General features: G+C 52.6%; 1 protein-coding gene across 2 annotated transcripts; it reads right to left on the reverse strand.

The window, feature by feature from the left end:
- Window positions 1–6333: 6333 nt before the first annotated feature.
- Window positions 6334–11940, reverse strand: LOC146346488 (uncharacterized). 2 transcript variants are annotated; one of them, XM_084848555.1, is made up of 4 exons: window positions 11132–11940; window positions 10270–10436; window positions 9652–9833; window positions 6334–9170 (listed from the first exon to the last, which is right to left on the reverse strand). In XM_084848555.1, the coding sequence occupies exons 1-3, from the start codon at window positions 11926–11928 to the stop codon at window positions 9724–9726; spliced, it is 1074 nt and encodes a 357-aa protein (XP_084704681.1). In that variant the 5' UTR covers window positions 11929–11940; the 3' UTR covers window positions 6334–9170; window positions 9652–9723. The 2 variants fall into 2 exon arrangements, with proteins under 2 accessions (XP_084704681.1, XP_084704682.1); XM_084848556.1 differs by having other exon boundaries at window positions 10926–11940.
- Window positions 11941–14547: the final 2607 nt, after the last annotated feature.

A 14547-nucleotide genomic window follows, 5' to 3' on the forward strand; every position in this document is an offset into this window, starting at 1 on the left:
ACTTGGCCATAGAGCTCACTGGGTAACTTTGGGCCAGTCACTGATTCTCAGCCTCACCTAGCTCAGATGGTCTGGGGGAACCCCAAGTGAATTGTGGCCAAAGGAAATGGGCCAGGGACAGGTGAAGGGAGCATGGCCTTCTGGGGAACCGCAGCAGGCCAGATTTGGCCTGAGATTCAAGAGCCCTGGTTTAGAAGGTTGCTATATGAGACTTTGGTGCTGCATACAGCTGCTAAAGAAGGTCTCTATATAGGAGTCATAGAATCATACATCATAGAATAGCAGGGTTAGAAGGGGCCTACAAGACCATCGAGTCCAACCCCCTGCTCAGTGCAGGAATCCAAGTCAGAGCATCCCTGACAGATGGCTGTCCAGCCTCGTCCTGAATGCCCCCAGTGTGGGACAGCCCACCACCTCCCTAGGGAATTGGTTCCACTGTCATATTGCGCTAACAGGAAGTTTCTCCTGATGTTCAGCCAGAATCTGGAGTCCTGTCACTTGAGTCCATGACTCCGTGTCCTGCACTCTGGGATGATCGAGAAGAGATGCTGGCCTTCCTCTCTGTGACAACCTTTCAAGTCCTTGAAGAGCGCTATCCTATCTCCCCTCAGTCTTCTCTTCTCCAGGCTAAACATGCCCAGTTCTTTCAGTCTCTCTTCATAGGGCTTTGTTTCCAGTCCCCTGATCATCTTTGTTGCCCTCCTCTGAACCCTCTCCAGCTTGTTGGCATCCTTCTTAAAATGCGGTGCCCAGAACTGGACACAGTACTCCAGATGAGGCCTAACCAGTGCTGAGTAGAGGGGAACTAGTACTTCCCGAGATTTGGAAGCTATGCTTCTATTAATGCAGCCCAAAATACCATTTGCCTTGTCTGCAGCCACATCACATGGTTGGCTCATATTCAGCTTGTGATCTACAACAATTCCAAGATCCTTCTCGCTTGTAGTGTTGGTGAGCCACGTATCCTCCATCTTGTAACTGTGCATTGGGTTTCTTTTTCCTAGGTGCAGAACTTGGCATTTGTCCCTATTAAATGTCATTCTGTTGTTTTCTGCCCAGCGCTCCAGTCTATCCAGATCACTTTGAATTTTGTTTCTGTCTTCCAAAGTATTAGCTATCCCGCCCAATTTTGTGTCATCTGCAAATCTGATCAGCATTCCCTGCACCTCCTCCTCCAAGTCATTAATAAACATGTTGAAGAGCACTGGGCCCAGGACTGAGCCTTGTGGTGCCCCACTTGTTACCTCTCCCCAGTTGGAGAAGGTCCCATTGATAAGCACTCTTTGAGTCCAATTCTGGAGCCAACTGTGGATCCACCGGATCATTGTTTCATCTAGCCCACATTGAGCTAGTTTGCTCATCAGGATATCATGGGGCACTTTGTCGAAAGCTTTGCTGAAGTCGAGGTATATTATGTCCACAGCATTCCCACAGTCCACAAGGGAGGTGACCAGATCAAAAAATGAGATCAGATTCATCTGGCAGGATTTGTTCTTGACAAATCCATGTTGGCTTCAAGTAATCACGGCATTGTTCTCATGGATCACTGCCTTGTTGTGGAGAAGGGCTTGCGTAACTCAGTGAAGCCATAAGCTATGCCGTGCAGGGCCACCCAAGACGGACAGGTCATGGCGGAGAGTTCTGACAAAATGTGGTCCACTGGAGAAGGAAATGGCAACCCTCTCCAGTATTCTTGCCAAGAAAACCCCATGGAACCTATCACAAGGCTAAAAGAGATGACGCCGGAAGATGAGCCCCTCAGGTCGGAAGGTGTCCAATATACTACTGGGGAAGAGCAGAGGGTATTTCCAAGTAGCGCCAGAAAGAGTGAAGCGGCTGGGCCAAAGCCGAAAGGACACTCAGCTGTGGATGTGTCTGGTGGTGAAAAGAAAATCCGATGCTGTAAAGAACAATATTGTTTAGGAACCTGGAATGTAAGATCAACGAATCAAGATAAGCTGGAGGTGGTCAAACATGAGATGGCAAGACTGAACATCGACATCTTGGGAATCAGTGAACTAAAATGGACAGGCATGGGCGAATTTAATTCAGGTGACCATCATATCTACTGCTGTGGGCAAGAATCCCTTAGAAGAAATGGAGTAGCACTCATAGTCAACAAAAGGGTGGGAAAAGCAGTACTGGGGTACAATCTCAAACACAATAGAATTATCTCAGTACGAATCCAAGGCAAACCATTCAACATCACGGTAATTCAAGTCTATGCCCCAACCACTGATGCCGAAGAAGCTGAGGTTGATTGGTTCTATGAAGACCTACAACACCTTCTAGAACTAACACCAAAAAAAGATGTCCTCTTCATCATAGGGGATTGGAATGCTAAAGTAGGAAGTCAAGAAATCACCGGGATAACAGGCAAGCATGGCCTTGGTGTACAAAATGAAACAGGACAAAAGCTAATAGAGTTTTGCCAAGAGAACATGCTGATCATAGCAAACACTCTTTTCCAACAGCACAAGAGGCAACTCTACACATGGACATCACCAGATGGTCAATATCGAAATCAGATTGATTATGTCCTTTGCAGCCAAAGATGGAGAAGCTCTATACAGTCAGTAAAAACAAGACCTGGAGCTGACTGTGGCTCAGATCATGAGCTTCTTCTTGCAAAATTTCGGCTTAAATTGAAGAACGTGAGGAAAACCACTAAACCATTCAGGTATGACCTAAATCATATCCCTTATGAATATACAGTGGAGGTGAGCAATAGATTTCAGGGATTAGACCTGATAGACAGAGTGCCTGAGGAACTATGGACGGAGGTCCGTAACATTGTTCAGGAGGCAGCAACAAAATCCATCCCAAAGAAAAAGAAATGCAAGAAAGCCAAGTGGCTGTCTGATGAGGCTTTACAAGTAGCTGAGGAAAGAAGGGAAGCGAAAAGCAAGGGAGAAAAGCCCCCTCTTTAATGAGCTTCCGTCATGCATTAAAAACATGGTTGTTCAGGCAGGCATTTGGGGTGGGTTAGGGTATTTTAAAAAAAAATTATGGTAGAATTTTATTGTTTTAAATTGTTTTATGGTATGTTGTACATCACCCAGAGTGGCTGGGTGACCAGCCAGATGGACGATTAATAAATTTAATAATAAATAATAATAAATAAAATAGAAAGGGGAAGATATATCCAACTGAATGCAGAGTTCCAGAGAACAGCAAGGAGAGACAAGAAGGCCTTCTTAAATGAACAATGCAAAGCAATCGAGGAAAACAACAGAATGGGAAAGATTAGAGATCTCTTCAAGAAAATCGGAGGTCTCAAGGGAACGTTTTGTGCAAAGACGGGCATGATAAAGGACAAAGAAGGCAGGGACCTAACAGAAGCAGATGAGATTAAGAAGAGGTGGCAAGAATACACAGAAGAACTATACAGGAAAGATCTTAATGTCCCTGATAGCCATGATAGTGCGGTCACTGAACTTGAGCCGGACATCCTAGAGAGTGAAGTCAAGTGGGCCTTAGGAAGCATTAGTAACAACAAAGCTAGCAAAGATGACAGTATTCCAGCTGAGCTATTTAAAATCCTAAAAGATGATGCTGTTAAAGTGCTGCACTCAATATGCCAACAAATTTGGAACACTCAACAGTGGCCGCAAGACTGGAAAAGGTCAGTTTACATTCCAATTCCAAAGAAGGGCAACGCCAAAGAGTGTTCAAACTACCGCACAATTGCGCTCATTTCACATGCCAGCAAGGTGATGCTCAAAATCCTACAAGCTAGGCTTCAGCAGAATGCGAACCAAGAACTACCGGAAGTACAAGCTGGGTTTCGAAGAGGCAGAGGAACTAGAGATCAAATCGCCAACGTTCGCTGGATCATGGAGAAAGCAAGAGAATTCCAAAAAAACATCTATTTCTGCTTCAATGACTATGCTAAAGCCTTTGATTGTGTGGATCACAACAAACTGTGGCAAATTCTTAAAGTGATGGGAATACCAGACCACCTTACCTGTCTCCTGAGAAACCTGTACGAGGGTCAAGAAGCAACAGTCAGAACCAGACATGGAACAACAGAGTGGTTCAAAATTGGGAAAAGAGTACGACAAGGCTGCATATTGTCACCCTGCTTATTTAACTTATATGCAGAGGACATCATGAGAAACGCCGGGTTGGATGAATCTCAGGTCGGAATTAAGATTGCCGGGAGAATTATCAACAACCTCCGATATGCAGATGATACCACCCTAATGGCAGAAAGCGAAGAGGATCTAAAGAGCCTCTTGTTGAGGGTGAGAGAGTGCAAAAGCTGGTTTGCAACTCAACATTAAAAAAACTAAGATCATGGCATCTAGCCCCATCACTTCCTGGCGTATAGAAGGGGAAGAAATGGAAGCTGTGACAGATTTTATTTTCTTGGGCTCCAAGATCACCGCAGATGGTGACTGCACCCATGAAATTAAAAGACGCTTGCTCCTTGGGAGGAAAGCTATGGCAAACCTAGACAGCATAGTAAGAAGCAGAGACATCATCTTGCCGACAAAGGTCCATCTAATCAAAGCTGTGGTTTTCCCAATAGTAATGTATGGCTGTGAGAGCTGGACTATAAGGAAGGCTGAGCACCGAAGAATTGATGTTTTCGAACTGTGGTGCTGGAGAAGACTCTTATGAGTCCCCTGGACTGCAAGGAGGTCCAGTCGGTCAATCCTAAAGGAAATCAACCCTGAGTGCTCATTGGAAGGACAGCTACTGAAGATGAAGCTTAAATATTTTGGCCACCGAATGCAAAGAGAAAACTCACTGGAAAAGACCCTGATGCTGGGAAAGACTAAAGGCAAAAGGAGAAGGGGACGGCAGAGGATGAGATGGCTAGATAGCATCACCGATGCAATGAATATGAACTTGAGCACGCTCCGGGAGAGAGCGCAGGACAGGAAGGCCTGGCGTGCTATGGTCCAGGGGGTCACGAAGAGTCGGACATGACTGAACAACTATCACGGCATTGTTTTCAAGGTGCTTACAGATGGATTGCTTTATCATCTGCTCCAGAATTTTCCCAGGGATTGATGTCAGACTGACTGGTCTGCAGTTCCCAGGTTCCTGCTTTTTATCCTTTTTGAAGATAGAGACAACATTAACCCTCCTCCAGTCATCTGGCACTTCCCCCGTCCTCCATGATTGCTCAAAGATAATAGACAGTGACTCTGAGAGTTCTTCTGCCAGTTCCTTTATTGCTCTAGGGTGCAGTTCATCTTGCCCTGGAGATTTGAACTCAAAGTTATTAGGTGTTCCTTGACCATATGCCTATCGATCCCAAGCTGCAATCCTGCCCCTTCAGCCTGTACTTCGCCTTTGCCAGGGGGCTCATAGACCCTCTTCTGGGAGAAGACTGAGCCAAAGTAGGAACTGAGCACTTCTGCCTGTCATCTGTTACCATTTTCCCATCCTTATTTAATAGCTGAACCACCATTTCTTTCCTCTGTCTTTTACGCACGTAGCTGAAGAAAGCCTTTTCGTTGCTTTTAGCAGCCCTCGCTAACCTCAGCTCGGTCTCAGCTTTAGCCTTCCTGATGCCATCCCTGCAATTCTGTACTACCTGCCTGTACTCTCCCTTTGTTGCTTGGCCTTCTCTCCGCTTCCTATGTGTGTCCTTTTGTTTTCAGGTCATCTCTAAGCTTTTTGTGAAGCCACATTGGCTTCTTCTGTTGTCTTCCACCTTTTTTTCTTGTTGGAATGGTCTGTAATTGTGCCTTGAGAATTTCCTTTCTTAAAAACTCCCACCCATCTTGGACTCCTTTTCTCATTAGAGTTGCTTGCCATGGGCCCTTACCTATCATTGTTCTGAGTTTATTAAAATTGGCTTTCCTAAAATCCAGGGTACGTGTTTGACTACACTCAGCTTTTGCTTCCTTTAGAACCAAGAACTCAAGTATAACATGGCCACTTTGCCCCAGAGTTCCTGTAACTGCTACTTTATCCACCAAGTCATCTCTGTTGGTTAGGATCAAGTCAAGGATAGCCGATCCTCTAGTTCCTTCCTCCACTTTCTGTAGGAGGAAGTTATCCGCCACACAAGTCAGGAATTTCCTGGAGGGGCCATGTTTTGCAGAATGTGTCTCCCAACAAATATTGGGGAAATTGAAGTCCCCCATTACTACTACATCATGCTTCCTTGAAACATTGGCTGCTTTTCAAAAGTTTCCTCCTCGTCTTCTCCTTGGTTGGGTGGCCGGTAGTAGACTCCGACCGCCAGGTTCCTTTTATTCTTTGCTCCATTTATTTCAACCCAGATGCTCTCGATGGGGCTACCAAGCTCCTCCTCCTTTATTTCTGTGCAGAGATATGTATTTTTCACATACAGTGCAACCCCACCTCCCTTTCTGTTCCTCCTGTTCTCTTTGAACAAGTTATATCCTTCAATTGCTGTATTCCAGTCATGAGAGTCATCCCACCAAGTCTCAGTTACACCTATAAAGTCATAATTTCCCTCCTTTGCCATTCTTTATTTTCTCCCCAGTTTGTGTGTTGTCTTTTAGACGTCCTTATTAGGCCAGAAGCAACATGCGATGCTCCTGCCGACATACTTTTTTTTCCCATCAAAAGCAGCCGTGCAGGTTGCAGCCTTCAGCGGGGGAGCCTGCTTGCGAGGGAGGGGAAGGAAGAGGGGTTGTGCAACCCTTCCCCTTCTCCCATGGTCCTCAACGTCTGCGAACAGCCCCGGGAGCTTTGGTCAGCGGGCCAATGTCATTAATTAATTAATGGTCATCCTCCCCTTCCAAGAAGGATCTTACAAGTTGCAGTTTGGTGAGAAACCTCACCTTGCTCCCAGCCCCAAGCTGCAGTTCTCTGTGAAGATGCAACATCGTGTGGTGTGGAGGGTGAAGACACAACAAGCCGGCTAGAAATACAGATGCTCCGGCAGACTACAGGGGGGCTGTAGTAGGGGGAGGAGGGGTGCCTCTCCTGTTCCGCCTCCCCTCTCTAAACTGATGCCTCAGCCACCCAAGCAAAGGGGGTGCCCCATGCTTGAGGGTTCCGCCCCCTTCCCCAGAATGGGCCGGTCCCCCCACTGCGTCAACCATCATGCCAAGCAACAGCGGAAGGGGCCATTTCCACTTCAGCAACGCTTCTCTTCTTTGGAGCAAGACTAGGAAGGGATGCCGAGCAAGGTGGCGGAGGCAGTTCTCCCAAGTTTTGAGGATTTATGAAACTGAATCCAAAGAAGCTCTTGCTGCATTTCTTTCCTTGCGGGGTTCCGATTCCTACAGCGTAGCCCACCTGAAGCGGCCCTCGTACAACGCAGACAGCCACCCGCCCACTGCATCCAAACACTGGAACCCAGCTTAGAGCTCACAGGACGCACTCAGCGAGCCTCCCTTGAATGGGGATGCCAAGGGACCAAGGCTGCCCTGCTTACAGTGGTGCGGAGACAGAGCGCCAGGGATCAGCCAGGCTCTGTTCCAAAGGCAAGGTCTGCAGGCTGCCCACAGTCACACCCAGGGCGACCCAGAGAAGAGCTGGGTCCGCAGGGCAATGCAGACATTGTTCCACTGCTCTGGGCCCAGAAGGGAAGGCTTTCAGGCCTGAGCCCTTAGAGCCCAACCCAGAGCCCAGCTGCAGGCCACTAAGGCCATCTGAGGAACGGCCTACTCACAAGCAAGGCCTTCCCCACAAGTATACCTTTCCAAACGAGGAGCCCTTATTCCTCAAGCAGACGCTTGCGCGCCTGGCGGCTGACCTTCTGACACCTGTGCCCCCCGGGGCTGGGTGGCCGCTCCTCATCTCCTTCTGAGTGTCAGGGGGGGCTACCTGGGGAGGGGGAGGGCCAATGGCTGTCTTCCCCATGGGCCCAGGATTGCCCTGATCTACCTCAAGGGCCTCAGACACAGGCAGCTGCTCTGCGATGCTTGGCTTGGGTGGGCACTCCAGGTTACCCTCCGAAGAGTGGGCATGACAAAAATGGTACCATCAGGCCACTTTGACCCAGGTCTTGCACGCATCACTGTGATCAACAAAGCTGTAGTCCGAGTCCTTCACACTCCCAACTTCCATCATCTTTGGAGGTTTGCAGCACACTCTGCATTCAGAATGGAGCTACTTTGGTGCAATAGCTTTTCTGTTGGCTAATCAAGGCACCTTGTTGAGTCTCCTTTTCCATCTGCTTGTGTTTGCCTCCACTTGTGGATTGACATCATGATTTGCACTAATTATCTGAAGGTGGAATAGCCAGCTTGCAGAACAAGCAAGGAAGAGGCGGGTGGAATATACAACTTGTGAAGGAGGCTAAATGACCTTTTCTGTGATAGTTATTTTACAATAATAATAATGCAATGACAAAAGCTTTATAACTCAATATGATAGGAGTCCCCTATAACACTACTCCTAAGTAGCCCATTTGCACCCCATGAAAACCTAAGAGCTTTCCTGCTGAATTAGACCAAAGTGGATCCATCTAGCTCACCCTCGTGTCTCCAGCCAGGAGCATCTGGGAAACTCACACTTTGTAGGAAGGCAAAATCCTTCTCCTTGCTCTGTTCCCATTACTTAGCATTCAGAGGTATGGGCTGAATACAGGATGTGAGATAGCTAAGAGCAGAGCAGCCTCGGTTTGCTTTGCAGGCAAGAGCAAATTCCAAGCCCAATGCGCTCTCGGATCAATCAGAAACAGCAGGGCTTTTCTGGGCCCTCGGACGCCAAAGCACCTGCAAAATATTTAGTTCCTCGAACCCAATTTATGCTGTAATCCTCCCTGAAATCTGACAGGATAAAGAGCAGTATAAAAGTGTTTTAAAATAAAACTACACCAAACAATCCAATATTTCACGAAGAAAACAGAAACTAGAAGATAAAATGAGAGACATTTATTTGGAAAGGATGACGGTGGAAAAGTAGAGGTACACAAAAAACAAATATAAAATGTCATTTCCAGCTCTAACCATATTATCTGCCTTGTAAGGCCTGAAATTCAGATTTCAGGGGACACTCTCATCTTCAGCAATGAAGTCCAGACTATACTGTGAACTCCAAACTCTGGTACAATGCTGCCTTCTCCAATCCCCCAAACCCAATCATGCCACTCTCTTAACCTGAGAGGGACAAATACACATGCAGCCCCAAAGTCTCAACTCTGTGCTATTTCTAGACGGTGTCCCCCCACCCCGCCCTTCATGAGGTCTAGAAACATATCTCCTTGGAGCAGTCCTTACAGCAGGTGGCTAAAAAAAAAAATGCAAAGGACAATAAGTTATTTATGGGCAGTTTTTCATCAGGTAAGGATGGCCCACTCAATAATAAACCCCCAATCTCTCTCTCATACACACATCACAGCTGGGGATCCTCAGTCTGGAATTTCTTTTCTTGGTGCCACTGCAATGCCAGAAGATTAGCAGCTCCCTTGCTGGGGACAGGAACACACGTCACCCCCATTTTCCTCCCCCCAGATCCATATTAGCAGCTGCTTCCATGCATGGAAACGGGACATTAACGGATTACGGGTGGGCCCTGCTCCAAGAGCACTTGTCAGCTGGGACCAGGGAGCAAGAGGCAGGACCAGGCTGAGGAAGGATATTTTTAGACAACGTGCCTGAAGTACAGTGGAGGGAGGGGTGAGCCTGGGAACCAACTGACACGGAGCTGCTGCCTGGTGCACCCTCCCCTTGCAGGCCTCGGAGCCAAGCGCTGGTCATCTAAGCTTACTTTTCGTAGGTGGAGTGACATAACCAGTTGGAGGTCCTGGGAGGGCTGGCGGTTTGCGTCACCCTCTCATTTTTAGGGCTGGAGCAAAAGAGATGAGATTCCTCGGGGCTGCATCTTGCCAAGGCAGGCGGGACTGGAAGGAATGGCACCGGGGGGAGGGGCGCTTTTCCCAGGGGAGAGGACTAGTCACAGAAAACAAAAATAGATTAGACATCCCCTTGGGCAAACGTTCCATTAGCCAGGGCTGGGGCGTGCGTTCCATGCACCTGGGGATTGTGACACATGGTGCAGAATTAAACACCTTGATTTTAAAAAGAGCAAGGTGCTAGCCCCCATAGTTGAAAACCTGAGAGCAGCCCAGGAACCTGAGGCTGGGGGGGCGGGGCCTGAGCAGGACGGCTCAGAATGGGGCTGTCAGTGCACTCGTCTCCCCCGCCCCCAACAAGCCTAACAAGCACACGCAGAGTCCACATCAGGTTGTAGAAGTGGCTTGCTTTGCAAAGGCAAGTATGATCATTGGTGCCTGTCATGAACCACAGGCCATCCACGCTCCAGATAAGCAAATGCATTTTCCGGTACGAAGTGCCCAGGAGGCACAACTGAGGATGGGCAAGTCACCTTCGCAACCTCTGTGCTGGTGAAGCTCCGGGCAGCCCAGCGCCAGCCAGCCATCGGCACGGGCCCACAGGCTCGGACGGGCCGGCCCATCCGCCCTAAGCATGCCGCAGCCCTCCTCCGCCGCCCAGCCAGCATCACCGCAGCACACCTGCAGGCCTCGCGGCGCCCTGTTTCAAAAGGGAAAAAATAGGTTTTTACTCACGTTTTGAGTAGCAGCAACCTGAGCCTTGGCTGGGGGACCACTGAGGGCACGGGGTGGTCTTTACGTTGCTCCGGTGCCCTCACTAACCCCCCAGGCGGCGTCTGACTGGTTGAGGTCACAGCTATTCATAACTTAAAAAACCACCGCTTTTAAAATGGTGGGGGTGGGCCTGCGCTCGGCCGGAGGAGGCCAAAGGAACCTGGAGCGGAGGGTGGGTGAGCCGCGGCTTCAGTGGGTGGCAGACGGGGCTGTGGGCAGCTGGCCGGAGGGGTGTGTGGGTAGGTGGGCAACTTCAGCAGGCGGGGGCCATGGCTGGTGGGCAGGGGGCTTCGGGGCAGGGCTCAACTGGCAGCACTAGGCCAATGGCCCCTTAGAGCCTAGCATGGGCCCTGCTCCCGGGGAAGCCTTCCCAGCCAGAACTCAAAAGCTATGCAAGATCGGCTGGCGAACCAACCGGCTCCAGGGGAAATTCTTGTGCTTTCCCCAATCTGTTCTCTCCAGGACTATCACAGCCCATTCAGAAAACCTCAGCCCAGGGGTTGGAAACCCAGGCCCAGGAACCAAATTTGCCCCCCCCCCGGCCTCCACCCAGCCCTCCAGAAGGCCACGCTCCTGGCCACCAAGAGTTTCTGGTTTCCCCGCTTTCGCGCAGCCACCCACCCCCCAGCTGCGCTGCTGGCGGAGCTACAGGCAGGAAGGGCGGGAAAATGCCAGGTGCTGGGAGCTCTGGGACGCGGGCCCCGCCCCTTCTGCCTCTGGCCCCGCCCACCGCTGGGACGCCGCCCCAGAGCTTCGCTGGCACTGCATTTGTCCCGGGGCCGAAAAAGGTTCCTCACCGCTACGCTTTGGTCGCTCATCACAGCCATTTTCGTCTGTTCATGTACTGGACGCGCACAGACGTGCATATGAAGGGAAGGGAAGCTCGAGAGGACGGGAGCCCAGTTCAGTCGCCCTTGCGCGATGCACACCTTTGTGCGCCCTCCCAAGGCGCTGCCCCCCCCCCCGCATGTGTGGCTTCGCGTGTTGCAGCCTTCCCCGGCCTGGCGCCCTCCAGCTGTGTCGACTGCAACTCTGACGTTGGCTGGGAACGATGGGGCTTGCAGTCCGACACAGCTGGAGGGCGCCAGGTACGAGATCGGCCTTCCCCAGCCTGGCGCCCTCCAGGGCGGTGCGCTGGACTTCAACGCCCGCAGGCGCTGGCTTTCCCGATCCCAGCCCGCCCCTCGGGCCGCTGCGCGGAAGCCCCCCGCAGCAAGGGCCTCCGGCGCCGCCTCCGCGGGCGCGCGCGCGGCCCCTTCCCCGCCGAGTTTGCGCGCTCGCCTCGGCCCGCCTGGAAAAGGGGGCGGCGTCTCGCGGAGGGCCCGGCCAGCTGCACGCGGGGCCCGCTCCCGCTGCCCAGCCTCGTCTGCGCGCCTCCGCGGGGCGAATCCCGAGCCCCGCCGCCGGCCGCGCTTCATCCCGGGGCCCGGAGGGGGCGGGATTCGTGCCCGCGGGCTGCCGGGGCGCGCGGCTCGCCCGGGAAGCGCCCAAATGCCGCGGCGGCCTGCGTGGGGCGCTCAACGCCCTCGCGGCACAGGGGGCCACCCGCGGGCCCGGCGCACGGCCGCCCCTGGGGACGCCGGCCGGCCGGCCGGGACAGGCGCGGGGCGGGGCCGCGTGTCGGGCGCGGCAGGTGCGGCGCCCCCCGAGGTGACTCCTCGGCGCCGGGAGGCTCCTCGCGCGGCCGCCAGAATCCCCCCGGCCCGAGTCAGGCAGAGGCGGGCGCGGCGCGGGAGGCGCGCGCTCCTCGGGGAGGCGGCGGCCGGGGAGGCGCCTGGCGGAGCCCCGCCGGCGAGCCCGGCCGTGGGAAGCGCGCCGCCTCCCTCGCTCGCTCCGGCGCGCGGTCTGAGGCGGCGGAATGCGGCCGGGGCGTTTCTGGAGCCTGCGGCGGCCCGGGACGCCCGTCGGCTCGGACACGCCGCGGCACGCCCTCGCCTCGGGGGGCCCGGCCGTTGCGGAGCCGCCAGCTGCGGGCGGGGATGGAGCGGCCTTGGCGGCGGGGCGCGGAGCGCGAAGGCGCCGAGCCGAGTTGTGCGGCCCGCGGGTGGGTGGGGCGCTGGCGGGCCGGCCTGCTTTGCGGGGACCGACGCTGCTGCCTTCAGGCAGGCGCGCACAGCCTTCGGGGGCCCCGGGCCGCGTGCGGCCGTGGCTGGAGGGCCCGGGCCGCGCGCGACGCGCTCCCTAGTGGGCCTGGTGGGGACGCCTGAGCCGCCCTTCCCTGCGCACGGAAAGGTGGGGATTCGTGGGGGTGATGCCCCCCCTTGCTCCCAGCGATCTTCGTGGGGACGCTGTTTCTCTGCTGCTGCGAGATGGGGGGGAGGGGTTGGTGGGTCAGGAGAGGTTTTCACCCCTCCCCACCGTCATTTTATTTATTTAATTTATTAATGGCCCATCTGGCTGGTCACCCAGCTGCTCTGGCCAATGCACAACAATCAAACTGGTTCAAAACAATAAAATTCAACATTAAAAACAGCACATTTCTAAAATTACCCTAACCCACCCCAAATGCCTGCCTGAACAACCATGTTTTTAATGTGTACCTAGACAGCATAGTAAGAAGCAGAGACATCACCTTGCCGACAAAGGTCCGCATAATCAAAGCTATGGTTTTCCCAGTAGTAATGTATGGCTGTGAGAGCTGGACTATAAGGAAGGCTGAGCGCCGAAGAACTGATGCTTTCGAACTGTGGTGCTGGAGAAGACTCTTACGAGTCCCCTGGACTGCAAGGAGGTCCAATCAGTCCATCCTAAAGGAAATCAACCCTGAGTGCTCATTGGAAGGATAGATACTGAAGCTGAAGCTGAAATATTTTGGCCACCTAATGCGAAGAGAAAACTCCCTGGAAAAGACCCTGATGCTGGAAAGACTGAAGGCAAAAGGAGAAGGGGACGGCAGAGGATGAGATGGCTAGATAGCATCACCGATGCAGTGAATATGAACCTGAGCACACTCCTGGAGAGTGCGCAGGACAGGAAGGCCTGGCGTGCTATGGTCCATGGGGTCACGAAGAGTCAGACACGACTGAACAACAAGAAGCTCATTAAAGAGGGGGCATGGCGGAGTTCCCTAGGAGGGAGTTCCACAGAGTGGGGGCCACCACAGAGAAGGCCCTCTCTCCCTTGTCCTCACCAGCCTAGCTGGCCTGGCTGATGGGACAGAGAGGAGGCCATCCGAGGCTGATCTTATTGAGCAGCCTGTCTGGTGTTGCTGGAGGCGCTCCTTGAGATAGGCTGGGCTGGAACCGTATAGGGTTTTAAAGGTCAAAACCAACACCTTGAATTTGGCCTGGGAAACACCTGGTAGCCAGTGCAGCTCCTTCAGCACTGCAGTGATGTGATCTCGCCAGTGACTGCCTTTAATCAGGTGAGCCACCACATTCTGTACCAGCTGCAGCTTCCGAACCGTCTTCAAGGGTAACCCCACGTAGAGCGCATTACAGTAGTCTAGACGAGAGGAGACCAAGGCTTGTACTCCCAATGGGAGCAGATGGTTGGGAAGGAAGGGGCACAGCCACCATATCAGATGGAGTTGTTACAGTGCTGTGCAGCTCACAGCTGACACGTGAGCCTCCATGGACAGCTGGGAATTTAAGATGACCCCCAGGCTGCGGACCTGGTCTTTTAAGGGTAGCTGTACCCCATTCAACACCAGGTCAACATCCCCCAACCTCCTCTTGTCTCCCATCAAAAGTACCTTGGTCTTGTCAGGGTTCAGCTTATTCCTCCCCATCCAGCCACTCACCGTCTCCAGACATTTGGACAGGGATTCTACGGCCAACCCCGGTGAAGATTTGAACGAGAGGTAGAGCTGCGTGTCATCCGCATATTGATGACACTGCACCCGAAACCTCCTGATGATAGCCCCCAGCGGCTTCACATAGATGATAAATAGCATCGGGGAGAGGATGAAACCCTGTGGCACCCCACAAGTGAGCGGCCACAGGTCCGACACCTCCCAGTGCTACCCTCTGGTACCTGCTGGAGAGGAAGTACCAGAACCACTGTAATACGGTGTCTCCAATGTCCATCCTCTCCAG

The sequence above is a fragment of the Heloderma suspectum genome, chromosome 4, assembly GCF_057233095.1.
Source record: "Heloderma suspectum isolate Gila_16-S chromosome 4, 16-S_ref, whole genome shotgun sequence".
Classification (NCBI taxonomy): domain Eukaryota; kingdom Metazoa; phylum Chordata; class Lepidosauria; order Squamata; family Helodermatidae; genus Heloderma; species Heloderma suspectum.

Excerpts from the sequence above, each read along its gene's own strand:
- LOC146346488 (XM_084848555.1), bottom strand. The coding sequence starts at position 11,928 with ATGAAGCGCGGCCGGCGGCGGGGCTCGGGATTCGCCCCGCGGAGGCGC. Across the intron at positions 10,437-11,131 it reads GCCAGCAGCGCAGCTGGGGG|GGCGCCGCGAGGCCTGCAGG; the intron begins GTGGGTGGCTGC and ends CTTTTGAAACAG. Across the intron at positions 9,834-10,269 it reads CCAGCACAGAGGTTGCGAAG|TCCTCTCCCCTGGGAAAAGC; the intron begins GTGACTTGCCCA and ends TTCTGTGACTAG.